Below are 23,928 nucleotides of genomic sequence, written 5' to 3'. Positions count from 1 at the left end.
TTAGCTTTAGCCAGCACTTTCAAATTGGCTTCAGTGTCGGAAGCTCTGGCTCCAGGAATGCAATTGACTATGGTCGTTGGTGTCTCTACGTTCATGTTTCTAAGAATAGAATCACCAATAATCAGGTCTCTTTTAACAGGCTTCTCAGCAGGTGTGTTACTGAGGGGGGAGAACTGGTTGGAAACGTGAACCAAGGGTTGGTGCACCGGGGGCTTGCATTTGCGTCTATTTTCCCGAACCGTAACCCACTCGCCTTGCTGCAAAGGCTCTGCCGGGGTTGAACTAAGGGAAAGGCTAATTGACGCATCCGGTACTGAAAAGGATTCGATAAACTTTTCACTTGCTTTAATCTCGTATAAGGTGCGGATGCGTGCTTCTAATTCTGCTACCTTCTCCGTCAACCTAGCGTTAAGCTCGCATTTAACACAGGTGAAGTTGGTAGTAATGGTGGAGAAGGAATAACTAAACATGTTGCACACAGAGCAGGGGAGACAGCGAGATGGAGGAAAGCTAAGGATGGGAGAGACAGAGCTGCGAGAAGCCATCGTACGTAACTAGCTGGCTACTTACGTCTGTAGTTTTTGTGAGGGTGTCGAAATCTGCGAGTACTCCGGGTTTGGGTCCTAACCGATCGGCGTCTTGCGTCTGGCGTTCGGGGAACGAGCAACAGGAAGTGCGGAGCACGAAACAGGTGAGGAGCAGCAGGTAGCGAGCGGGAGCGAGAGCGTCAGTTTCACGTCCTTTGTTTTTGGGATGCATTGTCTTCAAGCGTTTTCCCCTTTAAAAGGGCCTGAGATGGCTTTATATACTTAGGTATCGAGGTCACTCGCTCTCTCCCAACTACAGTGCATTCAGAAAGTATTCAGACCCCTTCACATTTTTCACATCTTTTGTTGCAGCCTTATGCTGAAATTGTTTAAATTGATTTTTCATTCATTTTTTCCTCAGCAGTCTACACTCAATACACAATAATGACAAAGCAAAAACAGTATTTTAGAAATTTTTGCAAATTTATTAAAAATAAAAAAATTGAAATATCACATTGACGTAAGTATTCAGACCCTTAACTCAGTACTTAGTTCAAGCACCTTTGGCAGCGATTACAGGCACGAGTGTTCTTATATATGATCGGGCGGCAGTGTAGCATAGTGGTTAAGGAGCAGGACTCGTAACCGAAAGGTTGCCGGTTTCATCCCCGCTGGGACACTGCTGCTGTACCCTTGGGCAAGGTACTTAACCCACAATTGCCTCAGTAAATATCCAGCTGTATAAATGGATAACATTGTAAAGAACTGTAACCTATATAAGACGCTTTGGATAAAAGCGTTTGCTAAATGAATAAATGTAAATGTAAATATGATGCGACAAGCTTTACACACCTGGATTTGGGGATTTTCTGCCATTCTTCTCTGCAGATCCTCTAACCTCTCCCAGGTTGGATGGGGACCCTCGTTGGACAGCCATTTTCAGGCCTCTCCAGAGATGTTCAATTGGGTTCAAGTCCGGGCTCTGGCTGGGCCACTCAAGGACATTCACAGAGTTGTCCCTAAGCCACTCCTGCATTGTCTTAGCTGTGCGCTTAGGGTCATTGCCCTGTTGGAAGGTCCACCTTCAGTCCAGTCTGAGGTCCTGAGCGCTCTGGAGCAGGTTTTCATGAAGGATATCTCTGTAATTTGCTCCGTTCAGCCTTCCCTCAACCCTGACCAGTCTCCCAGTCCCTGCCGTTGAAAAACACCCCCATAACAGGATGCAACCACCATCGTGCTTCACCATTGGGATAGTATTGTGCTGATGATGAACGGTGCCTGGATTCCTCCAGACATGACGCTTAGAATTGAGGCCAAGAGACCAGAGAATCTTGTTTCTCATAGTCTGAGAATCCTCGAGGTACTTTTTTGCTACTCCAAGCGGGCTTTCATGTGCCTTTACTGAGGAGAGGCTTCCGTCTGGCCACTCTGCGATAAGACCCAGAACAGTGGAGTGTCGCAGTGATGGTTGTCCTTCTGGAAGTTTCTCCCATCTCCACACAGGATCTCTGGAGCTCAGCCAGAGTGACCATCATGTTCTTGGTCACCTCTCTCACTAAGGCCCTTCTCTCCTGATTGCTCAGTTTGGCTGGGCAGCCAGCTTTAGGAAGAGTCCTAGTTGTTCCAAACTTCTTCCTTTTAAGAATTATGGAGGCCACTTTGCTCTTGGGCAGGAGAATTTTTTTTGTAGCCTTCCTCAAATCTGTGCCTCGACACAATCCTGTCTCTGAGCTCTGCTGGCAGTTCCTTCGACCTCATGGCTTGGTTTTTGCTCTGAGATGCATTGTCAGCTGCGAGACCTTAGAAAGACAGGTGTGTGCCTTTCCAAATCATGTCCAATCAATGGAATTTACCACAGGTAGACTCCAATCAAGGTGTAGTAACATCTCGAAGATGATCAAGAGAAATGGGATGCACCTGAGCTAAATTTCAAATGTCATAGCAAAGGGTCTGAATACTTATGTTACGCTATTTCAGTTTCTTATTTTTAATAAATTTGCAAAAATTTCTACAATTCTGCTTTCACTTTGTCATTATGGAGTTTTTAGTGTAGATTGATGAAGAAAAAAATGAATTTAAACAATTTTAGCATAAGGCTGCAACATACCAAAATGTGAAAAAAGTGAAGGGGTCTGAATACTTTCTGAATGCTCTGTACCTTTACAAAAAACTAAACTGCTCTTCTTGATAAGTGTAAACAGGATATGAATCGCTGGGCCTCCTTACCATTATCATTAGTGGGGCACATCAACCTAATTAAAATGATAGTGTTGCCGAAGTTTATATATCTCTTCCAAAACATCCCCATCCTAATTAAAAAATCCTTTTTAAAAACACTTGATAAAAGTATTATCCCTTTCATATGGGGGAATAAATCTAGCCGGATCAGCAAGACCCATCTTCAAAGACCAAAGTGCTCTGGAGGTCTGGCTGTGCCTAATTTCCTTTTTTATTATTGGGCTTGCAACATTCAGAAATTAATTCACTGGTTCGAAGACATACCAATTGCAGGAAAGGCAAACTGGGTGCAATTAGAGTTCTGCTCATGCCAACACCACCTGGGCTCAGTGGTCTGTGCAGCGGCTGTAGCCTTATCCCTTCTTAGCAATAATTTGAGTCCAAATATAATAGTTAATCACTCAATAAGGATATGGGCTCAGTTTAGGAGACATTTCAGGCTGCAAGGAACATCTGCCCTCTTCCCCAAGTCAAATCGCATGTTCCTTCCCTCCTGTACAGACCATGCATTTACTTTATGGTTTGATAAAGGAATTAGAGCAATCCATAATCTATACATAGATGATGCATTTGCATCTTTCTCTCAACTATTCCAAATCTACGACCTACCTAAGAACCATTTCTTTCGTTACATACAGATTAGGAGCTTTGTACAAAAGACATTTAACTCATTTCCAGATAAGCCCATAAAATCACATGTCGACCATATCCTTGAATTGAATTCAGACCGTAAAGGACTGATATCCTAGATTTATGAGCTCATTAACAACACCAATCCCCACTCTATTGAAAATTTGAAAAGGGCCTGGGACTCGGATCTTGGAGTAGTTTTAACAGATGACCAACGGGATTCTGTCTTAGACTTGGTACACACATCATCTACGTCCGCTAGACATGGCTTAATACTAATGAAAGTGGTACATAGAGTTCATTTGCATAATGCTAAGGTATTATGCAAGTGCATAATGCTTTGGCAAACATTGAGCCGTCATGCCCATGATGTAGAGGCCAGCCAGCAGACGTAATGCACATGTTGTGGCTGTGCCCATATCTCTCCACCTTCTGGATAGGAATTTTTAAAGCTTTCAGTGAGATGTTTGGAATCTGATTTGACCCTGACCTAGTCTGTGCCATCTTTGGTTTAACATCAAAGGAATCCCATGCTCTCTTACCAAATAAAGCCTGTATGGTTATAGGTTTCACCCACTCCTTGCAAGACGTTTGATTCTGTTAAAATGGAAGCAACGTGCTCCTCCATCCTTCCCCCATTGGGTCAAAGATGTTATGCATTTCTTACAGCAAGGAAAAATTAAATACACACTCAAAGGCTCCTTTCAATTTTTTGTTACGATATGGAGACCCTTTTTGGATTTTTATGACTCTCTACAGGAACCCCTTGATGAAGAGTAGAGTGGACCCCATAAATTTTCTATTACAGCAGTGAACCCCCCCCTTTTTTGTTTTCCCCTTCCTCATTTACATGTATTCAACAACCAGTAATCCTATAATCCTGTGGGTAAGGGTAGGATGGTAGGTGTGAGGATTTCAATTTGTTAACATATTTGACAAATAGTGCATCTTTGTACTTATGGAATGAGTAGATGTTCGGAAGTCAATTATGTATGTGTTTTGTATCTTCTATTCATGTGGGATAAAAACATATCAATAAACATATCTACAAAAAAAAGTTATACAGCTTTCATAATTCATGTCACAATAATCTCTATAACAGGGCCTCAAGTTTCATATTGGATCAAATGCAGGATGGTTTCCTGTGACCCTGTGTGCAATATAACAATAAAACCCCTTATTCATTCAACAAAAGGTCAGATTCTGCTTTTATCTGATTTCATTGTGCTTATACCATGAAGTCTGACTGCGCAGGAACTGGAAATGTGATTTATGGGTGGTATTGGACCTGTGTCAGGCTTGCAGCTGAGGCCAAACCATAATATGTGAGTGTGTAATAATAATAACAATAATAATCTTAATATAGTGCCTATCATGGATACAGCTCAAAGGGCTTTACAAGACTGATTAAAACAAGACAGAAACAAATAAAAACTATATAAAGCATGATACAATATAATAAAAGACAATTAATACCAACAACATAAGAATTCATTAAAAGTTCATTTGTATAAATGAGTTTTCAAAAGAGAGTTACAAGAAAATACAAACTTGGCAGCTTTTATACCAGAGTCTAGGGGCCTTCACTGAAAAAGCAAGGTCTCTCTAAGGCTTTTCACACTACACTTAGCCCAGAGCTAAAAGCATTCTTAGAACCTTCTTTTCCCCAAGCTAAGGGAGCTGTTGGCCCCAGGCTAAGAAAGCTTTCACACTGGCGCAATCCTGGCACATTCCAAAGTGGCCTAACCCCGACTTTAGCCTAGGGCTTGCTAGCCCTGCCCCAGAGCAGGGTTAGCCCTGAGTTTGCGGGTTTATCCCCTGAACTAAACACGGAGCTAAAAGGTGCCAGTGTGAAACGGGGCTAAAGTAAACAATGGACTTTGCGTCACGTTTTTGTTTTCCAATCACACGTCATTACAGTACGCGCATGCTTTATGTTTACGTTGTAACTACTACAAACTGAAACCGACAACATTCAGATGTTAAGGGTACCTAGCAAGCTAGCTAACTTAAAACAACAATAATATGTCTGGAAAAGACTTAAACAGATCAAGCGGAAACGGCATTGTTCCTAAGTTTGTGGTCAGAAATGTCTGTTCAAGGCAAACAAGATGGAATATGCCGCAACAGAACAGGTTTTCCACCATCTGTCAGCAAAGTTAGCCAAGGCAGGTTGGAACAACTCAAACAAAAGCTAAAAAAAAAATTTGGGTTTCAACACTGCTCTCACAGAAAGCCCTGCTAATGGTGACATTTTAACGCTGCTGCTTGCTGTTAAAGAGTAGTCACGCGTCATTCTAGAATGTAAATATTAGTCACGTGTTCCAATGGACATTTAACCCAGGGCTAGGGCTAAGGATAGCCCTAGGCTAAGAATATGTAGTGTGAAGAGCCTTTCTTTGTTCTAAGTCTAGACTCTGGAATAATCAAGATATCTTTGCTAATTGATGTCAGGTCTCTCTTAGCAGAGTAAGATAGAGGGTAAAAGTTCTGTAATATAATCAGGGGCCAGCCCATATCTTGCTTTAAAAGTAATTAGTAAAACCTTAAAATCTATATAATAAGTAGTCATCAACCAGTTCAATGGGGCAAAGAGAGGTTATGTGACATTTTTTACCTGTTTTGGCTAAGGCAGGTAAAAAGGGAGTTAGAGTAGTCCAGATGAGAGGAAATAAAAGCACACATGACCTTCTCAGTGTTCGCAAGTTGGGAATAACAAGATCGTATTAGATTTTTAGAACGCAGCTCAAATTTCAGGGAGGCGTCAAAAATAACCGAAAGGTTCCTGGAGGCCAATGTCACTTTGAAGATGAGGGAGTCAAACCTGGCATGGATACATTCAATCTGTTGCTTTGCACCTTGATGAGAATTTCTGTTTTATCCTTGTTTAACTGTAAACAATGATGAGCCATCCAGCAATTAATATCATCCAGACAAGCACAGAGAGCCTGTAACTTATATCACTAGGACAGATAGAGTTGGGCATCATCAGCGTAAATATGACAGGAAACCAGAGGCGGCTCATGAGCTGGAAACAGGGGAGGCTGAAACATTACCTTTAAATCTATCATTACTTTCAAGCTGTTCCCCTTTATCCTCCTTGATTAACAATAAAACAAATAATTCACAGAATAATTGACAGCAATGCGTAAATAGAGTAAATGATTATGCTCGTGAAACAGCGCAGATTGTCTGTAGTTTGTGCGCTATTGCGAAAGCTACAGCCTGAGGTTGTTTAATTAACAAGGATGGCAGTTTGAACAATTAAGTGGCAAGTAATCCCAAAGCTTTCCCTTAAATGTTTCACATTATAGCCTTCTTCTGTTACAAAATTCAAATTACAAAACGGAACTAAATTTAGGTTAGATCGATTTAAATTACTGAGAATTAACTTTTAGGTTAGATTGAGTGCAATGAGCAATAACGTTCATTGCACTGAACAGAACACAGACCTCACAAAAGCTGTGATGTGTCATGAGCATTTAATGTAATTTAAATCGATAAATGCCATCCTTGTTAATTAAACAATCTCACGTTGTAGCTTTCGCTAGCACACAAACTTCAGACAATCTGCTTTGTTTCGCGAGCAAATCATTTACTCCATTCACGCGATTAGTGTCAATTATTCTGTGAATTACTTGTTTTATTGTTAATCAAGGAGGATAAAGGGGAACAGGTTGAAAGTAATGATAGATTTAAAGGTAATGTTTCATCCTCCCCTGTTTCCAGCTCACCAGCTGCCACTGCAGGAAACATCATGGTTGCGTATAATATGGCCAAGATTAAACATGTAGATAGAAAATAAGATTGTGACTGAGCCTGCAGACAGAGAGCTGTTAATAATGGTTAGAATATCTGAACAGTCAGTCCCAAAAACATTCTTTAATAACCTTGTAGGAACAACATTAGCGTTAGGGTTAGGGTTAGGCCCAGTTGATGATTTCATGTGATCAACTATTTCCGTAAGGCACTCAGCTGAAATGGAAATTTGTGATATGCCCTGATATTAAAGATTTTGTTGATAAAGACAGACAAAAACAGGCAAAGCTCTGGAGAAGAGTCTAAGTTACATCTAGTAAGATTAACAATACAATAATAGTGTTGAAGAGTACTCTTGAGTTGCGACTGTTTTCAGAAATCTGGTTTGCAAAGTATCTATCCCTTGCATCTTTGGCTTATTAAAATTAAACAGAAGATCTTTTAAGGTGGTGCAATGAACATTCAATGAACGATCAGCCCTCCTACAATCCCTTTTTAATTAACTAGAATAGACAAGGTACAAATAGGAGGACCGGACCTCCAGTGGTAGTTTGGGGAAGCAGCAGGCAAGAAGATAAAATGAGACAGGCGGTTACAAGGATGGCTGCTGGTTGTTATGGGAGGCCATCTCTGAAACCCTGACAAGAGGTGTCATTTCTTATAGAGTGTGTTTTAGTTTTAAATGGAACTACTGTATCCAGTGTTTGAAAGCAACTGTTAAAACTGTTAGCTAATTTCTTGATTTGCTGGGATCTGCAGCATGAGATTTTGGAGGTCTGTAGACTAAGGTAAAAAACGGCTTGAACACAAGCACTTCAAATGACAAAGTCATCAAAAGAAACAGGGCTACACTTAAAATTGCTTTTATGCAAAACAGATACAAATACAACATGGCCACTGACTCTAGGCTTGTTGATAAATTTGAATTTAGAGCTTCAATCAGCTGATGATGTTTACTGACTTTTAACCATGTCTCTGTTAGCATTAAAAAATCATTGATAGCATACCATGTCAACAGCCTGGAATTTAATGAAAGTCTACTAAAAGCCTCACATCCTCCTCTATGACCTGGAAGAAGACCATATATTACTACTGATTCCTCTCTCAATTTGGTAACCAGAGTCTAAAGTGATTTTTTTTAACATCTGAGTTCCCCTGAATTTGATGTCATTTATAACTGTGTGAACGATTATCTTGTCAACATTTCTATATTTTTTGACATCAAATTTTCCAAATCAAAACACATCCAAAACTCTAGCTCAATTGACGAATTCTGAAACAACCTTTGCGTTACTGTAATTTAAGATTACATCGACATTGCTCATGACAGAGTCCCAATCAACAGTCAGGCTGCGTGCATTCCAATGAACTTAAATTGATATTTTCCTCCGAGTCCTGTCAGGGTACCTGTTATTCAGAGCAACGTTGGGGGGATGGAGGGGGACCAAGAGTCACCTGGTTTTCTGACGTTGTGTAATGCATCTGTTCATGGAGTTGTGAGGTGAGGAGACAGCATCCAGAACAACTGGGATGTTATTCAGAGTACTGTCAATGACTTTACCAATCCTTTCCTGAAGTGAAATAATTTTGCTTTTCAAATCATCATTCTGCCCGCATTTGTCATGCTCAAAATCTTCCACAAATGTGTCATTGGACATTACAACAAGCATTGCACAGGAGCACCACAACATGGCCTTCACCTGGCGAAAATCATCCATGGCGTTAGAGCAACACAGAGTATGCCAACTGGGGCTTAAAGAACCAGACACAGGCCACTAGGATTAACCACACCAGTACACTTTCACACAGGAACCCCACGTAAAGCGAATGCAATCCTTGAGTAAGCTCACATAGGACTTGCTTGATCATGTGATCTGCGTAAATGTCTGAGGATAAATAACTAAGAGTACAAAGATGCTTAAAATACTAAAGGTGAGTAATAAAACTATAATTTACAGGCCAACTAAACCACTGATTGCAATAAAAACAATAAAAACCAGTGACTAAACAGAAACAATCAAATAGTAAGAGAGCTATCTATGTGAACACAATACACAAAGTAGGTTTGAGGTGACATCACATGTTCTTAAATCAGAATCCTCTTGTCTAATCCATCCTGGCAATGCAACATGTTCAATCGTATCAAACTCATTATCATTGGTTACTCTCATTAATAGAACTTAATTACAGAATTTAATTATCAAATACGTTTTTGCAATAGTGACACAGTGGGTTTAAACTAAATTACATGGTACAAGGAGTCCCATAAATAACATAGTTGTTCCAGAAAAGAAAACACTGTAATATTTATTGGTTTTACAAGGGGACAACATCATATCTCTCCAAAGTAAACCTCTAGCTATTTCATTCTTCTTCAAGTTGAATTTTTAAATTTTTTTGAACTTTTATATATGCTTTCAGGATTTTCAATACTTCAAGCCATCATGGAGTCAGCAGTGGCCAACAACTGGCAGGTGACTGCACGATCAGTTGGGAGCATCACAGACCCTCAAGAATACAGGCGCATCATTGAGGAGATGGACAGGAGGCAGGAGAAGCGATTTCTGATCGACTGTGAAGTGGAAAGGATTAATGCCATTCTGGAACAGGTACAGTCTGTGTACACTAAGTATCTCTTAGTACTATTCTGGCTGATAGGAGCTGCACAGACTGGACCAAAGAATGCTAGTTGCTCTAGCAACTCAGCAACTCAGCAATCATTCAATTAGATTACTTCTGTTATTCAAAGAGGGATGGATGGGTGGTACTAAATGGAATTAGGTTGAACCACGAGAGATGATTTACTGGGGTTTTTACAGCAAGGTTTTGAGAATGTGGAGAATGGAAGCACTCCAGATATCAGAAGGGAGGTGGCTCCTTTCTTGTAATACTGTGGATTACCACTACCCCCATCTGCTTCGAAGGCAGTTAAGATACTGAATTGGATTCTGTTCAGTAGTGTTTTTTTATGCATATTAGTCGTTTCTGCTGAGCTATATTCCTGCAATTCAAATTGTTAACTATTGGCAAAAATTCTAAACTAACCTTCTATCAGCTTTGTTAGGCTGCAATTATTGGATTTCATCATGGCAAACTCGTTATTGATTGGGAATCGGCATATTAATGATACTAAATTATATGCACACTACATAATGACCTTCCTAAATAGTATTCTCTTGCATTTAGAACAATAATGCTGCAAAAATAGGTTGAGTCATGTCACGGGTGCCCCCTTATGCTGCAGTCCTTGGTTGACATCATTTTTCATCAACTCTAGGTTAGAATGCATGTAAAAACATTAAAGATGCTCAGAACTCAATAAGGGACCCAGAAGCAATAAGGTACCATGACATAAGGCTACGTAAGGTTATGTCAGATCTATAAAATGTTTTGAGAACTACAAAAGTTAAAATTACATTTAAATGACATTTAATAGTCTTACGGGTATGCCACATGACGTCAGGTAAAGGGTGCACGGAAGTAGGGGTTATGGGTCACGTAACGTCAGGATCACGGGTGCATGAAGGTGTGCACCTCAGGTAATTTAAACGTCTATGGCAGCAAGCACAGTCGTCGGGGAATTTGAGTGAGTACCAGCGTGGTATATTGTGCGAATTTAGTTGTTTTCTCACTTAGTGTTTAAGTGCAGCTTTATGTGTAAAGTTCGTGAGATGGTGGTGCATTTTTTGTCGAGTTTATATTCTAGTTTTGTTTTGTTGTTTTGGGTAGGATGGTGGAGCCGGTCGGATGGTCTATTGCAGACTGGCCGGTCCCCACCATTTTATTTCATTCGCACCGATCTCCAGATCTCCACTTTTCTTTACTCCACATTACCTTCTTCCCTCTCTCAAGCCACTCTTTCTAAAACTCCTGTGCACTGCTATCTCTCCAACGATCTTTTCTCTGATCCGCATAAATACTGTTCAGCCAGTTTATACTAAGAAGCACTCGCCGCTGCATCTTCTGCCCGGCTGGATCAAACACGGAAGAGTGAGTAGCCGGGTTGTTGTACTTTTATGTGCGGAGCCAACTGCCCTGTGACTGCCTGTAGTCACCTTTGGCAGGAGTCTGGCCGTAACAATAGGGTTACTTTTTACTGTACACTATGTGCAAGATGTGAACAAAACCGCTGAACTGAAAAATTCACCATTTTCAGAGTACAGAATGGCTCCCAGAGTTTAAAACTTGGCATTCATTGTATCATGTCAGCTGATGGAATAAACCACCAGTTTTTTTTATTTCAGACAAGGGGTCATCAGGGTTTCATAACAATTTGAAACATTCCTCAAACCTAGGACTATAGATGTCAGGTATAGAGGGGGCAGCTGCAAAAGGAGGGGGTTTTTTACATGATATTTAAAATGGTTTAAAGATGTTTTTCCCCCTGCAGGTTGTGACCCTTGGGAAGAATAGCCGGGGCTATCACTACATCCTTGCAAATCTGGTGAGTATCTGTTTTTCCAGTGTCAAAGGATGAAAGTGTGCACACACCTGTTTGAAGGGTATGGAGAAAAGCCTGCAGGTATGTTTGTATTGAGAATACAGTTGCTTTTGTCAATGGGCCAAGAATGTGAATTTGGCCTAGATCCATTGCAATCATAATGCAGTTTTAATGCCTTTTTCCTATTTCTTCATTTATTCATATTTACAGTCAGTCTTCAAACCCTATAATCTGTCAAGATCGCTATGCTCTGCAACTATGGGGCAACTGACTGTCCCATCCTGGCAGGGTCACTCCTCTCAGACATAATCCCTGTCTGTACTGGTCTCTCCGTGATGGAATGAACTCACAGAGGTTAGGACAGTGGAATCACTAGCCATCTTCTAACGCAGACTTACGTAATTAGTATTGTGATGTATTTTGGGTTCTGTGCTCTTATGTACTTGGATTCTGTTGCTTAGTCAGATTGCACAAATTAACTTGTGGTAGGGCTTGAATGGTGTTATGCTCACACGCTCTGGGTGTGTTGTTAGCCTGCTCTGACACTTATTTAACTTAAATGGATACACTCATCTTCTATTGTGCTAGAAGTCTGGATGAGAGCATCTGCTAAATGTAATTTATAGAACTCTCTTTAGAACTTCCAATTGTACATTGACTCATTTCACAGCATCAACCTCTGCACCTGTGGTGGAGTGCTACAGTGAGACAACGTCAATCCTCTGATACACTCTTGTGCAGCCAATGGCTATTTTTGCACTGTAGTCACACATGATAATATTGGTATGGTTCACAAAATCTTGTCAGTAGAGTGGAAAGTGTCTACTGTACCTGAAAGCCAAGAATCTCTAGATAGCATATATTCAGGAGACATGTGGTTGAATCAGAGACAATGAATTGGCAGAGCGTTCTAGGTTGGACATATTTTTCAAAGTTTGTTTTCCAGGAAGAAATGTGGTATTCCAATACTAATTAATAAGAATCAAAAATAGATTTTTGAAGCAGTGTCAGGGGAGGTCGAGAGCCACAACTGCCAATGTTGGCCCCTGGCACCCAGTTCAGGTTCCCAAATAGATCCGCCCGCCACAGACGACCAGGACACAGGAGTACGGGTACAAAAGCTTTATTAAAGTAAAAAAAAAAAAAAAAAAACCCAATTCATGCAGGGACGGATACGGTCTGCTGACCCCACCCCTCCTAACCTTCCCCCCCCCTTCTCTACGGCGGCCCTTCCCTCATCCCGCTCTCTTCTCACTTGGCCCGGTGTCCAGAGCGAGATTGCTGTGCTGTGTGTGGGGGAGAGGGCAATCTCAGACACCCCACGCTACCCCGTGCACACACACACACTCCACACCGTGACCCCACAGACTCACCTCCAGCGCCGGCCCTGGTGACAGAAACGAGGCCCCTCTCAGCCGCCCAAGAGGGGGGAGGAGTGGGTCCGCCCACACATGTGAACAAACACAAAGGGTGGGATGCAACTCGGCCCGCGCCGCTATGCCGGGCTCCGCTTGCATCCCAAAATAAAAAACAAAACCAAAAAAACAGAGACGGAGTGCTGCTGATGCCCTTGGTCCAGACCGCTCCCTCTCGACGCTGCTGTTCGCCACTCGTCCTTCTCGCGCAGCTCCGGAGCAGGCGTTATGGCCGCGCTGGGGGAAAAGGAACACAGCGGCACAAATCACCTGCTCTGCATGGCAGGAAGAGGTGTTTCAGCAGTCCTGTTGAGAGGAAATAAAAGCATGACACTTAAATGACACTTTTCAGGGTCTAGAAGACAGTGTCTATTAAATACCTCAAATGATAATAACAAGATTAGCTGTCTAATATGCAGCTCAAAATTCAGGGAGGGCCCAGAAATAGTTCGAAAGTTCTTGGAGGTCAGTGTCACATTGCAGATAAGGGGGCCAAGATTTTCCATCTTCTCTTTTGGCACATAAAATTTGAAATTCTGTCTTATCCATATTTAACTATAAAAATGATGAGCCACCCTGCAATCAATGCCATCCAGACAAGCATGGAGAGCCTCTTAATTCTTCATATTATGAGTATTAACAGATACAATTGGACATCATCAGCAAAAGATGACACATCATACTATAATCAAGAAGCAATATGTAGACAGAAGACAAGAAAGCACCCATGGCATCATCTGTTGTTTTCATTGGGAAACATGAATAAGGGGTGTGATAGAATTTGTAAGCAAATTAATACTGAATGAGCTTGTGAAAGAGGTTCTTAAAAAATGAGAATATATTATTACATTATATATATATATTATTATTATTATTATATTAACACATATAGCTTCCCAACACAGATTAGCATTAAAACTTTGGAGCTCTCTCTCCCAGATGAAAGTGATGGGGAGAGGGATAGTACCAACTGATGTACAGTTCCAATAGATAACCAAGATAAGGCTTCTGGTGATAGTTTAGTTAGTACATTAAATGGTAAAAGTCACAGGGAGAAGTGTGCAAGTAAATTTGTAAACAGAGTTACACCTTTTAAAGCGGCTATGTGCATTTTAAATTTTGGGGTGCTCAGTCTAGGGGAGTGGGCAGGGGTATGCTATGCTCCGGAGGTGTGGGTCCATTCTTGTACAGGCACAGGAGGGGAGGAGGGGGCAGCAAGGAGTTGAGGAGCCTGACTGCCTGATGGAAAAAGCTGTTGCAGTGTCTGGCAGTGATGGTACGGATGCTCTGGTACATTCTGCCAGACAGCAGGAGGGATGGGAGGGGTGTCTAGCACTGCAGGTTGCATGCTGGATGCAATGTTTGTGGCAGAGTTCATCCATGGCTGAGAGAGGGACCCCGATGATCCTCTCAGCTGTCCTCACTATCCGCTGTAGGGACTTGCGGTCAGCGACATTGCAATTCCCAAACCAGACGGTGATGCAGCTGCAGAGGCTACTCTCTACGGTCCCTCGGTAGAAGGTAGTGAGGATGGGAGGAGGGAGGCTGGATTTCTTTAGCCTCCACAGGAAGTGGAGAAGTTGCTGGGGCTTTTTGGTTATGGTGGTGATTTTGAGTGTCCAGGTGAGGTCCTTTGCTATGTGCACTCCCAGGAACTTGACACTGTTGACTGTTTCCACAGCAAAGCCGTTGATGTTCGAAGGAGTGTAAATAGCAGGGCTCTTCCTGAAGTCAACAACCATCTCTTTAGTTTTCTCAATGTTAAGAGACAGATTGTTGTCTCGACACCAGTCCACCAGCCGACTGACCTCTGCTCTGTATGTGGACTCATCATTGTTACTGATGAGCCCCACCACTGTCGTGTCATCTGCAAACTTGATGATGTGGTTAGAGCTGTGCTGAGCGGCACAGTCGTGTGTCAGCAGGGTGAACAGCAGTAGGCTCAGCACACAGCCCAGGGGGCCACCGGTGTTCAGCTTGATGACCCTGGAGGTGTTCTTTCTTATATTGACAGACTGAGGACTGTCAGTCAGGAAGTCCAGGATCCAATTACAGAGAGAGGTGTTCATGCCCAGTAAACTCAACTTCCCTACCAGCCTTTGCGGAATGATTGTGTTGAATGCTGAACTAAAGTCTAGGTGGGAGAGGGTGAGGTGGAGGGCAGTAGTGATGGCATCATCAGTTGTCCGGTAGGAGTGGTAGGCAAATTGCAGTGGGTCCAGTTGGTCTGGGAGATAGGCCTTCATGTGCCTCAGTACCAGCCTCTCAAAGCACTTTGTGACAATGGGTATGAGTGCTACAGGCCCGTAGTCATTGAGGCAGGACATGGTTGATTTCTTAGGCACTGGTATAATCCTGGTTGTTTTGAGGCAAGCAGGTAGTATCGCTGTGCTCAGGGAGATGTTGAGGATGTCCATGAGAATGCCTGCCAGCTGCTCAACACATTCTCTGAGCACCCGACCAGGTATGTTGTGTGGTCCAGCATCTTTACATGAGTTGACTCTGCGTACATGCTTTGTGAGGTAACCCAGTATAGCTAAAGTATCATAGCATGTATCAAGTCTGTGTGCTGAGAAGCCTTAGCAGTGCATACACAGAGTTTAATGAAGAGGTAATTTCATGATTTTTCTGTTTTTTGTGGCTTTTGCTTGCATTAAACTTGAATGTAAAAGTAGTTTTTGTTAATGAATTTCAGACGTTTCTACCCAGACTGTGATTTTACCGTAAAACAACAAAGCTAACAACAGTGCTACACAGTTGCAATGAAAGCAGGCATACAACAACATTGATATTATTTCATACAAGTTTAGGTGAGTAGCTTTAAGAAATTTGCAAACTGAACGGCTTGAACCAGTCTCCCTAGAACCAACTGAAATAAAACTTGATTCCCCAACTATTCTGCATCTGTACTCTGCAAATAACGCTCAAACAAAGCAGATGACGAGCAAGACAGTGATTGGAGGGACCTACAGTAAGACAGCTAGCCAGCTACTCCTAAACTTGTAAACAAGTGTTTGGCTTCTCTTCTTTATGTTTGATGTAATCATTTCAAAAGGAGAATAAGTTTCTCATGTTGCAAATGCAGAGCAGCAAGTGACACATTATCATCGAGTAAAAGGATTTACATGCTAAAATGTATGGCATTTTGCTTGTTTGAGCAATGGTTCAATTGGGCAATTATCTAGCTAATTAATCAATGATACTTAGCTAATACAGCTGACACTGCTGTCAGGAATGTCTCCTTCTGTCGTGTTATCAATATCCGCCTCTCCCTCTGCTTTCATCTTGCCAAATAGGTGTTGAGAGAGGTTTAAGAAACAGCCAAAGTGTAGAGGAAAACAATCTTGTGGCCATGTCAAAATAGGTATTGTTACACCCTCTGCCTATTACAAAGCTAATCCCAGCCTGTTTGTGCTGCTTAAATATCAAAACTGATTTGGACATGCCCTTTAAATACTAGCACCAGTGGTGTGCATTTGCACTTGATAGCTGTGTCACTGCCACTTAAATAGAGCCCAGGGTGTGCATTATGGGACATTAATTACTGTGGCATAAGTTATAATTAAACTTAGAATACCTCCAGTTCTTTCTCACGTCCCGCTCTCATCTGCATAGCTGGTGGCTTATGTTCTCCAAGACATTGCACACAGCACTATGGATCACATTTAGCCAATGCTAAGGAGTAGTGGAGACAAGGGCGTAGTTTTGGTCTCAACATTGGAAGGGACACAACAACCGAGGGGACATTGGAATTATGTAATATGACTTCACTCCAAAGATAATTCGCTCAAATATTGGTAGGGACATGTCCCTACCGTCCATATGCAAAATTACACCCTTGAGTGGAGATGACCTGAACTCTCCCTTTTGCCTTCCACCTTCCACACAAAGAAAGTCCTGTGCCATCACTTCACAACAGACCACCTAGCAACCACTTAGCAACACTTTGTCAACCACCCAGCAACGCCCCAGCAACCATATTGTTTACCCTAGCAACTACTTAGCAACACCCTGGCAACCACCCAACAATGCCCTAGCAACCACCTCATATACCTTAGTAACAATCTAGCAACGCCCTAGCAACACCCTAGCAACCACCTTATATACCTTAGCAACCACCTAGCAACAGCTTAGCAACCACCCAGTAACGCCTTGGCAACCACCTAGCAACAACCTAGCGACCACCTAGCAAGCCACATCCTAGCAATTGTCTCATATACGTTAGTACATTTTCGCTGCCAGGTCGCAATCACACTCTGCATTTTCTTCAGGAAATGCACTTTTCTAGTTACTAATATTCTGTTCTGTTGTTAGTTCTTTGTGTTTTTATGTCTTGTATTTTAGCTTTGAATGCCAGAGGGTTAAGAGGTAATGTTAAACGTAACACCTTATTTTTGTTTACAAAAGTTTCAAAACTGATTTTGTCCCATTTGGAGCAAGAATGCAATGCAGAATGCAAGCTTATACAGTGGCTTTCAAAATATCCAGGTGCTTACTTACTAATAGCAGGAAACTTTAACGTTGTTTTAGACAAAGCTATTGACAGGTGGCCCCCGGGTCAACAGTCTAATCAAAATTCCTCTTTAATGCTGTTCATCAATAGATTTGATATTGTAAATATATGGAGAGAGGAATTTAAAACTGACAGAGTTTATACTTGGAGCAACAAGGATGGCTCTAGACTATCATGCTTAGATTACTGGCTTGTTTCTAAAAATTTGCCCAAAGATTCATGTATAGTCAAGGTTATGGCTACTCCACTTACACATCACAAAGCTATCTACATTAATGTCAGGCTTGTCTCTGATTATGGTTGTAACAGAGGTTGCTCTTTTTGGAAAATGAATAACTCTTTATTAAAACATGCTATTGTTAAATGGAATTGGAACGGCTTATTACCTTTAATTGGAATAAAGCATAAACTGAGGGGTTATTTGGTTGTAATTGGGAACTCCTAAAATATGAAATTGACAAATATTTAAGGCAGTATGGAAATGATTATGCCAAAAGCCAACACGCCATGGAGGAGAAGGTGGTTTCTGAAATGACTTCCCCCACTAATTTGCCACCAGAGGAAGTGAATGATGAGCACATTGTTAAGCTTGCAGAGTTGCAGAACAAATTGGATGACCTGTATAAAGAGAGGGCTGAGGCAGCCTTTGTAAGATCTAGGTTGAAATGGCTGAAACATGGAGAACAAATGTCAATTTATTCTTTAAAATTAGCAAAGAGCTAAATATAATTTTTGTCACAGCTGAATATTAATGGGTCTTTTACTGATAATGCAGATGTTATATCTAAATTTTGTTATAATTACTATTCTAATTTATACAGATCAAAGTTTGATGAACTTAACTTTACTTCATTTTGTCAACATCTTGATGAACTTGAACCTATAAGTGAGAAGGACTGTTTATCATGTGAGGCTCCAATATCAGAAGGTGAAATTAGGGAGGCCATCCATTCACTCAAAAACAATAAATCACCAGGTAATGATGGTATCACAGCTGAATTTTACAAATTATTCCATGATTTACTCACACCATTTCTTTATAAGGTCTACTCAGAAAGTATTCAGAATTCTGGTCTTCCTACTTCAATGACACAAGGAATAATATGTTTAATCCCCAAACCAAAAAAAGTAACTTTACCTTTAACTTTAAGAACTTTATACTGGACAACTGTGAGTTATTTTATAAATATATTTTGCTTGGTTTTCATACTAAGGATACAAGTCTGGAAAAAAGTGCTGTTGTGATTAACCTCATTCTCCTTCTGGCAAAATTTCACATTCATCAATGCAAGTTTTCTAAAAGGACTCCTCTTTACAGTGTTTTTATGAATGACTTGGAACATTACATGGACACAATATCTTTAAGTTACAATAAGAAGGCTGTAAAAACAATGACTTTATTTCATGACTTTTTGTTATAGGAACAGAATTGATAGCTTTGCTGGGCATATTCTTACTGTTATTTTTCTTTACTTATTCTATTGTATTTATTTTTCACCCCCTGGCATGTATCTTTTGATAAGCGATTGTTCTTACCATGCTTGTAAGTTCACATGCGATTTTTAAAAATATTTTTAAATTAATAAACATATGTACTTATGTTACATGCCATTCTCCAGATCATCTTGCCATCTCCTCAGCCTTGTCACCATGAAAACCAAAGCCCTTGCGTGATGCACATTTTATTTTATTTTTTACCATTTTATTTATCTTTACATATAAAATCTATTTCATTTGAATAAGAGTATTGTCTTGGTTGCTTGGTTGTGTTAATAGCTTTGAAGTTGAACAATGACATCTTCAACTTCAACTAACCAGTTGTAGCTACTTAGCTAGCAATTGTGCTTAGCTTGCTTTCTTCTCAAAGGAGAGGTGACAGGCTATTTTTAGTGGCACAGTTAGTTTCTATTTTAAAGCTATTTTTACTGTGATGTGAGCTAACTGGTTTTATTCATAGTTGGCTGGCTACCTAGGTAGCTACCTTACATTCAGCATGGTTTATTCACACATTGTTAATATTTGTGAAACACATGCGTTTATTTATCAGGTTATTTATAGTCAAATACAGTCTAGAGCAAGATAAACACTGAAATCTGCACGAGCCTGAGATGAGTGAATATTATTGTATTATAGCTTCTAATATTCCATTCATGTAATTTTTTCTCTGGTCATAGGGCTTCTCAAATGTGAGCCTTGACAAAGTCTTCCTTGGTGGAGCTAACATCACCGGATTTCAGATTATCAACCCTGAAAGTCCAATTGTGCAGCAATTTCTTCAACGCTGGGACCGGTTGGATGAGAGGGAATTCCCAGAAGCAAGAAACACACCATTGAAGGTATGATTTTTTTCATTTTCAGCAGTATCGGGGGCAATAGCTAACTTATTTAAGAATAAATAAATTCATTAATAAATAAATAAACATTGAGAAGAAATACCTAAATAAATGAATAATAAATATATATTCATTTATTTATACATTTCTACATTTATTTATGCGTGTATTTCTATATTTCTGCATTTATACGTTTCTACATTTATTTATGCATTTCTGTGTCAAAACATGTTGCTGGGCTATCCTATTCTGACTCTAACAAAGCATCGGTCGAGTGTGTAGGGGTAGATGTAGCAGACAGAAGCAACCAACAAGCTGATAGACTCTGCTCCTTGTACCTTCTATGAATGTTCTGAATACGTTGTCTCAAATGCTACAGCACCAACTTGATAACTTTGTTACATTTGCCCATGGCTCTTGGTTTGGTACAATCACCGGTAGTACTAGTACTGCAATTAGTTAGCTAGTTAGCCAAATGTGTCAACAACCCAAATGAAAGGAAGAGCCATTTTTTCAAAATCTTACAATACCACCATGTTCTGAAAACTACGATTGATTTTCGCCTGTAAGAAACCCAAAAAAAAGGTTGTTTTTTATTTCTAATTCTAACTTAAACGACTGTTAATTTAAATTTGAAATTAATTACCCAATGCCAGGTTTTACACTGTTGTGATGAGAAGAAGGATTATTTTAGAATGTCCATGCTTGTTCTATGTGTCTTAAATAGAAAATATTAAAATACCAACAACTCCCCCCCCCCCCACACCCATGACTAAGAGAAAGATAGGTATAATATAATTCTTGTGTATAGTATAAGTGTATACTTCAAATTCAGCAGGCTGTTACCAAGTTGAATGCCAGTTAATGCTACATCCAAATTATGCTACTGCAAGATAGTGATATAATAGCTATCATGATGTTTGTGATTATGCAATTCATTTAATAATTTGTTCAAATGGTTGTTTTATTGTGAGGATAATATGTAAGTCAGCCAAAACTTTAGGGTTGTATGTGATTGTACACTTCATTTACTAGTCAGTTTGCAAGGTAGATGTGTCATTATGTAGATCCAAGCTAGCTAAAATTACTTCAGTTTGCTGGTTGACTGGCTAGCACATACAGCTTTACTTCACATGAAGGGAATCGGTAATACTTTGACATTTGCACCAGGAGCCAGCCACATAACTCAAGATATTTATTTATGTATGACAAAACAGGTAATTAGACAACATACAATGTTAACAGGGAACTTTAGCAAGTTGGTTTTAGCTAGGTGTGCTAGTTAATCCTGATTCTAAAATTTACTCATGCTTACCATGTTTGATTGCTGGTGATCAACCTCAAATCCCTTCATCTGCATCTGAGCTTCCTCGATCTGTATGATGGAAAAGATGGCATGCACATGCCAACACATTTCAATTTAAATCTCACTAGTGTAAGTGAATGAGGAATATGTAGCCATGATCATTTTTATATTATTGTTGTATTAATTTAATTGTGTAAGTTTGAGTCTAGTCTAGTCTAGTCTAGTCTACAGGTCTGATAATAGGCAATTTTATAGGATTGTTAATTGCTTGCCTCAGAACCGGAAAGGAACAGCCAAAGACCTGCATGCTGCTCCAGAGCTACAGGTTGCCAGTCCGTGACTTACCTTATTCATTTTCTCTGTAGCAGCAGAAACCATAAATTTAACGAGACCCACTGAACTATCCCTAGAATGATGTCACCAAGGAAAACAATGAATGGTAGCTTCTTTAGCAACAGCAGACAGCTTGTGAAGCAAAAACAAAGATGGAATATTTATAAGAGATAAGAACAACTTTTAATGACCAGTGGCTAGTCAGCTAAAGATCAGTTTGTGTGAAGGTTGATTTTTTTATTGTGTGAAGGTTAATTTCTGTGGTTAGCATTTTTATCTCCACCACATTGATCGAAACAACTTTCCTAAATCTTCCATGAAACCCTCCAGGTGAAGTAGGATGTAGTTTCCAAACACATGGCTGTCCACTTACTTCCCTATCAAACACACATCTGAAGTGTTTTTTTCCTTTTAAACAGCCAGCTCAGCTAATTGTCATTCCTCAGCAAGTCCTGAGTAGTCAAGCATACTCTTGAGTCTATGATATACCAATGGTGTGTGATACCAGCTTACCTCATTATCATATTGAAGGAAGAAATACATAAATAAACTAGAAAACTGAAGAAAATGCAGAGTGTGATTGCGACCGGGCAGCAAAAATGTGCTAATGTACACTATATGGGCAAAAATATTTGGCCACACCTGTTTTTCAGGGTTTGGGCTAGGCCCCTTATCTCCAGTGAAGGGCAATCTTAATGCTTCAGCATACCAAGACATTTTGGACAATGCTATGCTTCCAACTTTGTGGCAACAGTTTGGGGAAGGCCCTTTTCTATTCCAACATGACTGTGCCCAGTGCACAAAGCAAGGACTATAGAGACATGGTTTGATGAGTTGGGTGTGGAAGAACTTGACTGGTCCGCACAGACCCCTGACCTCAACCCCATCCAGCACCTTTGGGATGAACTGGAACAGAGATTGCGAGCCAGGCCTTCTCGTCCAACATCAGTGCCTGACCTCATAAATGCTCTACAGAATGAATGGGCACAAATTCCCACAGAAACACTCCAAAATCTTGTGGAAAGCCTTTCAAGAAGAGTGGAAGCTGTTATAGCTGCAAAGACGGACCCATTCCATATTAAAGTATATGTATTTGAATATAATTTCATTACAGTCCCTGTTGGTGTAATGATCAGGCGTCCGAATACTTTTGTCCATATAGTGTAGTTTTCAGTTAGCATTTGCTATATTTTTAATGTTAAATCACTGTTTCCTCAAAGCTAAAATTAACTAGAATTTTTCCAATCTAGTTTTCTAATCGCACTCATTTTAGCATGTACGCGCTAAACGGCTAATCACTCCGGTGTGACTGTACGCGCAAAAGGGTTAACTCTGCCAAGAAGGTTGTGAACGGCAACATTTGCAAACCTGACCTTGCCTGGCATGGGAGCACATCAGTTACGTTTGAACATCTGAAGAGGTGGCACGTTGGCTCTCTGGATGATGAAGACTTGTCTCATTAAGTTAGTTAGCTAGCTAGCATAGCTATTGTTAATGTTACTTCATCTTATGAGCTGTAACATTTTCTATTTTGAAATACATTTTCTCTTGATCAATTAATTATTCATGACCTTGAATATACAGTGTAGCAAATAATAACTTATTATTCACAACAATCCTGTTCATACTCCAAATGTGCCCTAACTTTACAATGTTAAACCAGAGCCCGTCTGCTATTTAGAAATTCTCTGTTTAAATGATGCATATGGCTGGAGATAGTGATGTTGCCGAGTGCACAAGTTCAGAGAACACCAGAGAATTTGATACTTTTCAAATCACGACAGATTTCTACAACTTATGTCTATGCGTGCGTGCCCAATGTGGGTTGCATTCCAATTAATTCGAACGAGCTATGGGTGAGTTTGGAGACAGGAGGCGGCATGTTTTTGTACACAGCAGAGAGGGTGTTTGAAATGATGTTGGTCTGCTGTATCCTCTGCGATACAGCCATGAAATAAGGTATTCGTTAACCACCTACATCACCATCTCAATCATTCCAGTGAACAGGGTTACGATTCATACTTGCATAGATTTGTCTTTGAGTCAACGTATGAATTATATGTAGCCCTGCACCTTTTATCCCTGGTTTACATCAGTAAAGTCTACTTCCACATACTTTCTATGTGTGATACTATGTGGGATCTATGTGTGGTACAAATTTCATTTTTAGAGAAGACAACATAAGGACAAACCTTTCAATCATAAAATTCATTTTGACAATGGAGTCCTTTCAAAGTCATACTTATTTCAACCAGTGATTTACCAATGTTCCACACACTGCGCTGCTCATGCTATGAAATATATATCTTTTTTCTTGCATCTTCTGAATCAGAGAAAATATCTTCCTTTTTCTCTTTCAGCAGCATTGGCTATACTTGCCACTTGGAGGTCAGAATGCCCTTATATGAGATTCTTCGGTATTTACTTGTGCTA

At 40.4% G+C, this 23,928-nt stretch overlaps 1 protein-coding gene across 3 annotated transcripts in view; it reads left to right on the top strand.

The window, feature by feature from the left end:
- Window positions 1-23,928, top strand: part of LOC118775541 (glutamate receptor 3-like) — a 104,955-nt gene that overhangs the window by 39,021 nt on the left and 42,006 nt on the right. For all 3 annotated transcript variants that reach the window (XM_036525508.1, XM_036525505.1, XM_036525506.1), the window contains exons 4-6: window positions 9,576-9,763; window positions 11,545-11,598; window positions 19,698-19,859. In XM_036525508.1, coding sequence (XP_036381401.1) covers window positions 9,576-9,763; window positions 11,545-11,598; window positions 19,698-19,859 — 404 coding nt within the window. The remainder of the gene's footprint in view (window positions 1-9,575; window positions 9,764-11,544; window positions 11,599-19,697; window positions 19,860-23,928) is intronic.

This window comes from Megalops cyprinoides, chromosome 3 (genome assembly GCF_013368585.1).
Source record: "Megalops cyprinoides isolate fMegCyp1 chromosome 3, fMegCyp1.pri, whole genome shotgun sequence".
NCBI lineage: Eukaryota > Metazoa > Chordata > Actinopteri > Elopiformes > Megalopidae > Megalops > Megalops cyprinoides.
This window is presented reverse-complemented; position numbering and strand designations above follow the sequence as displayed.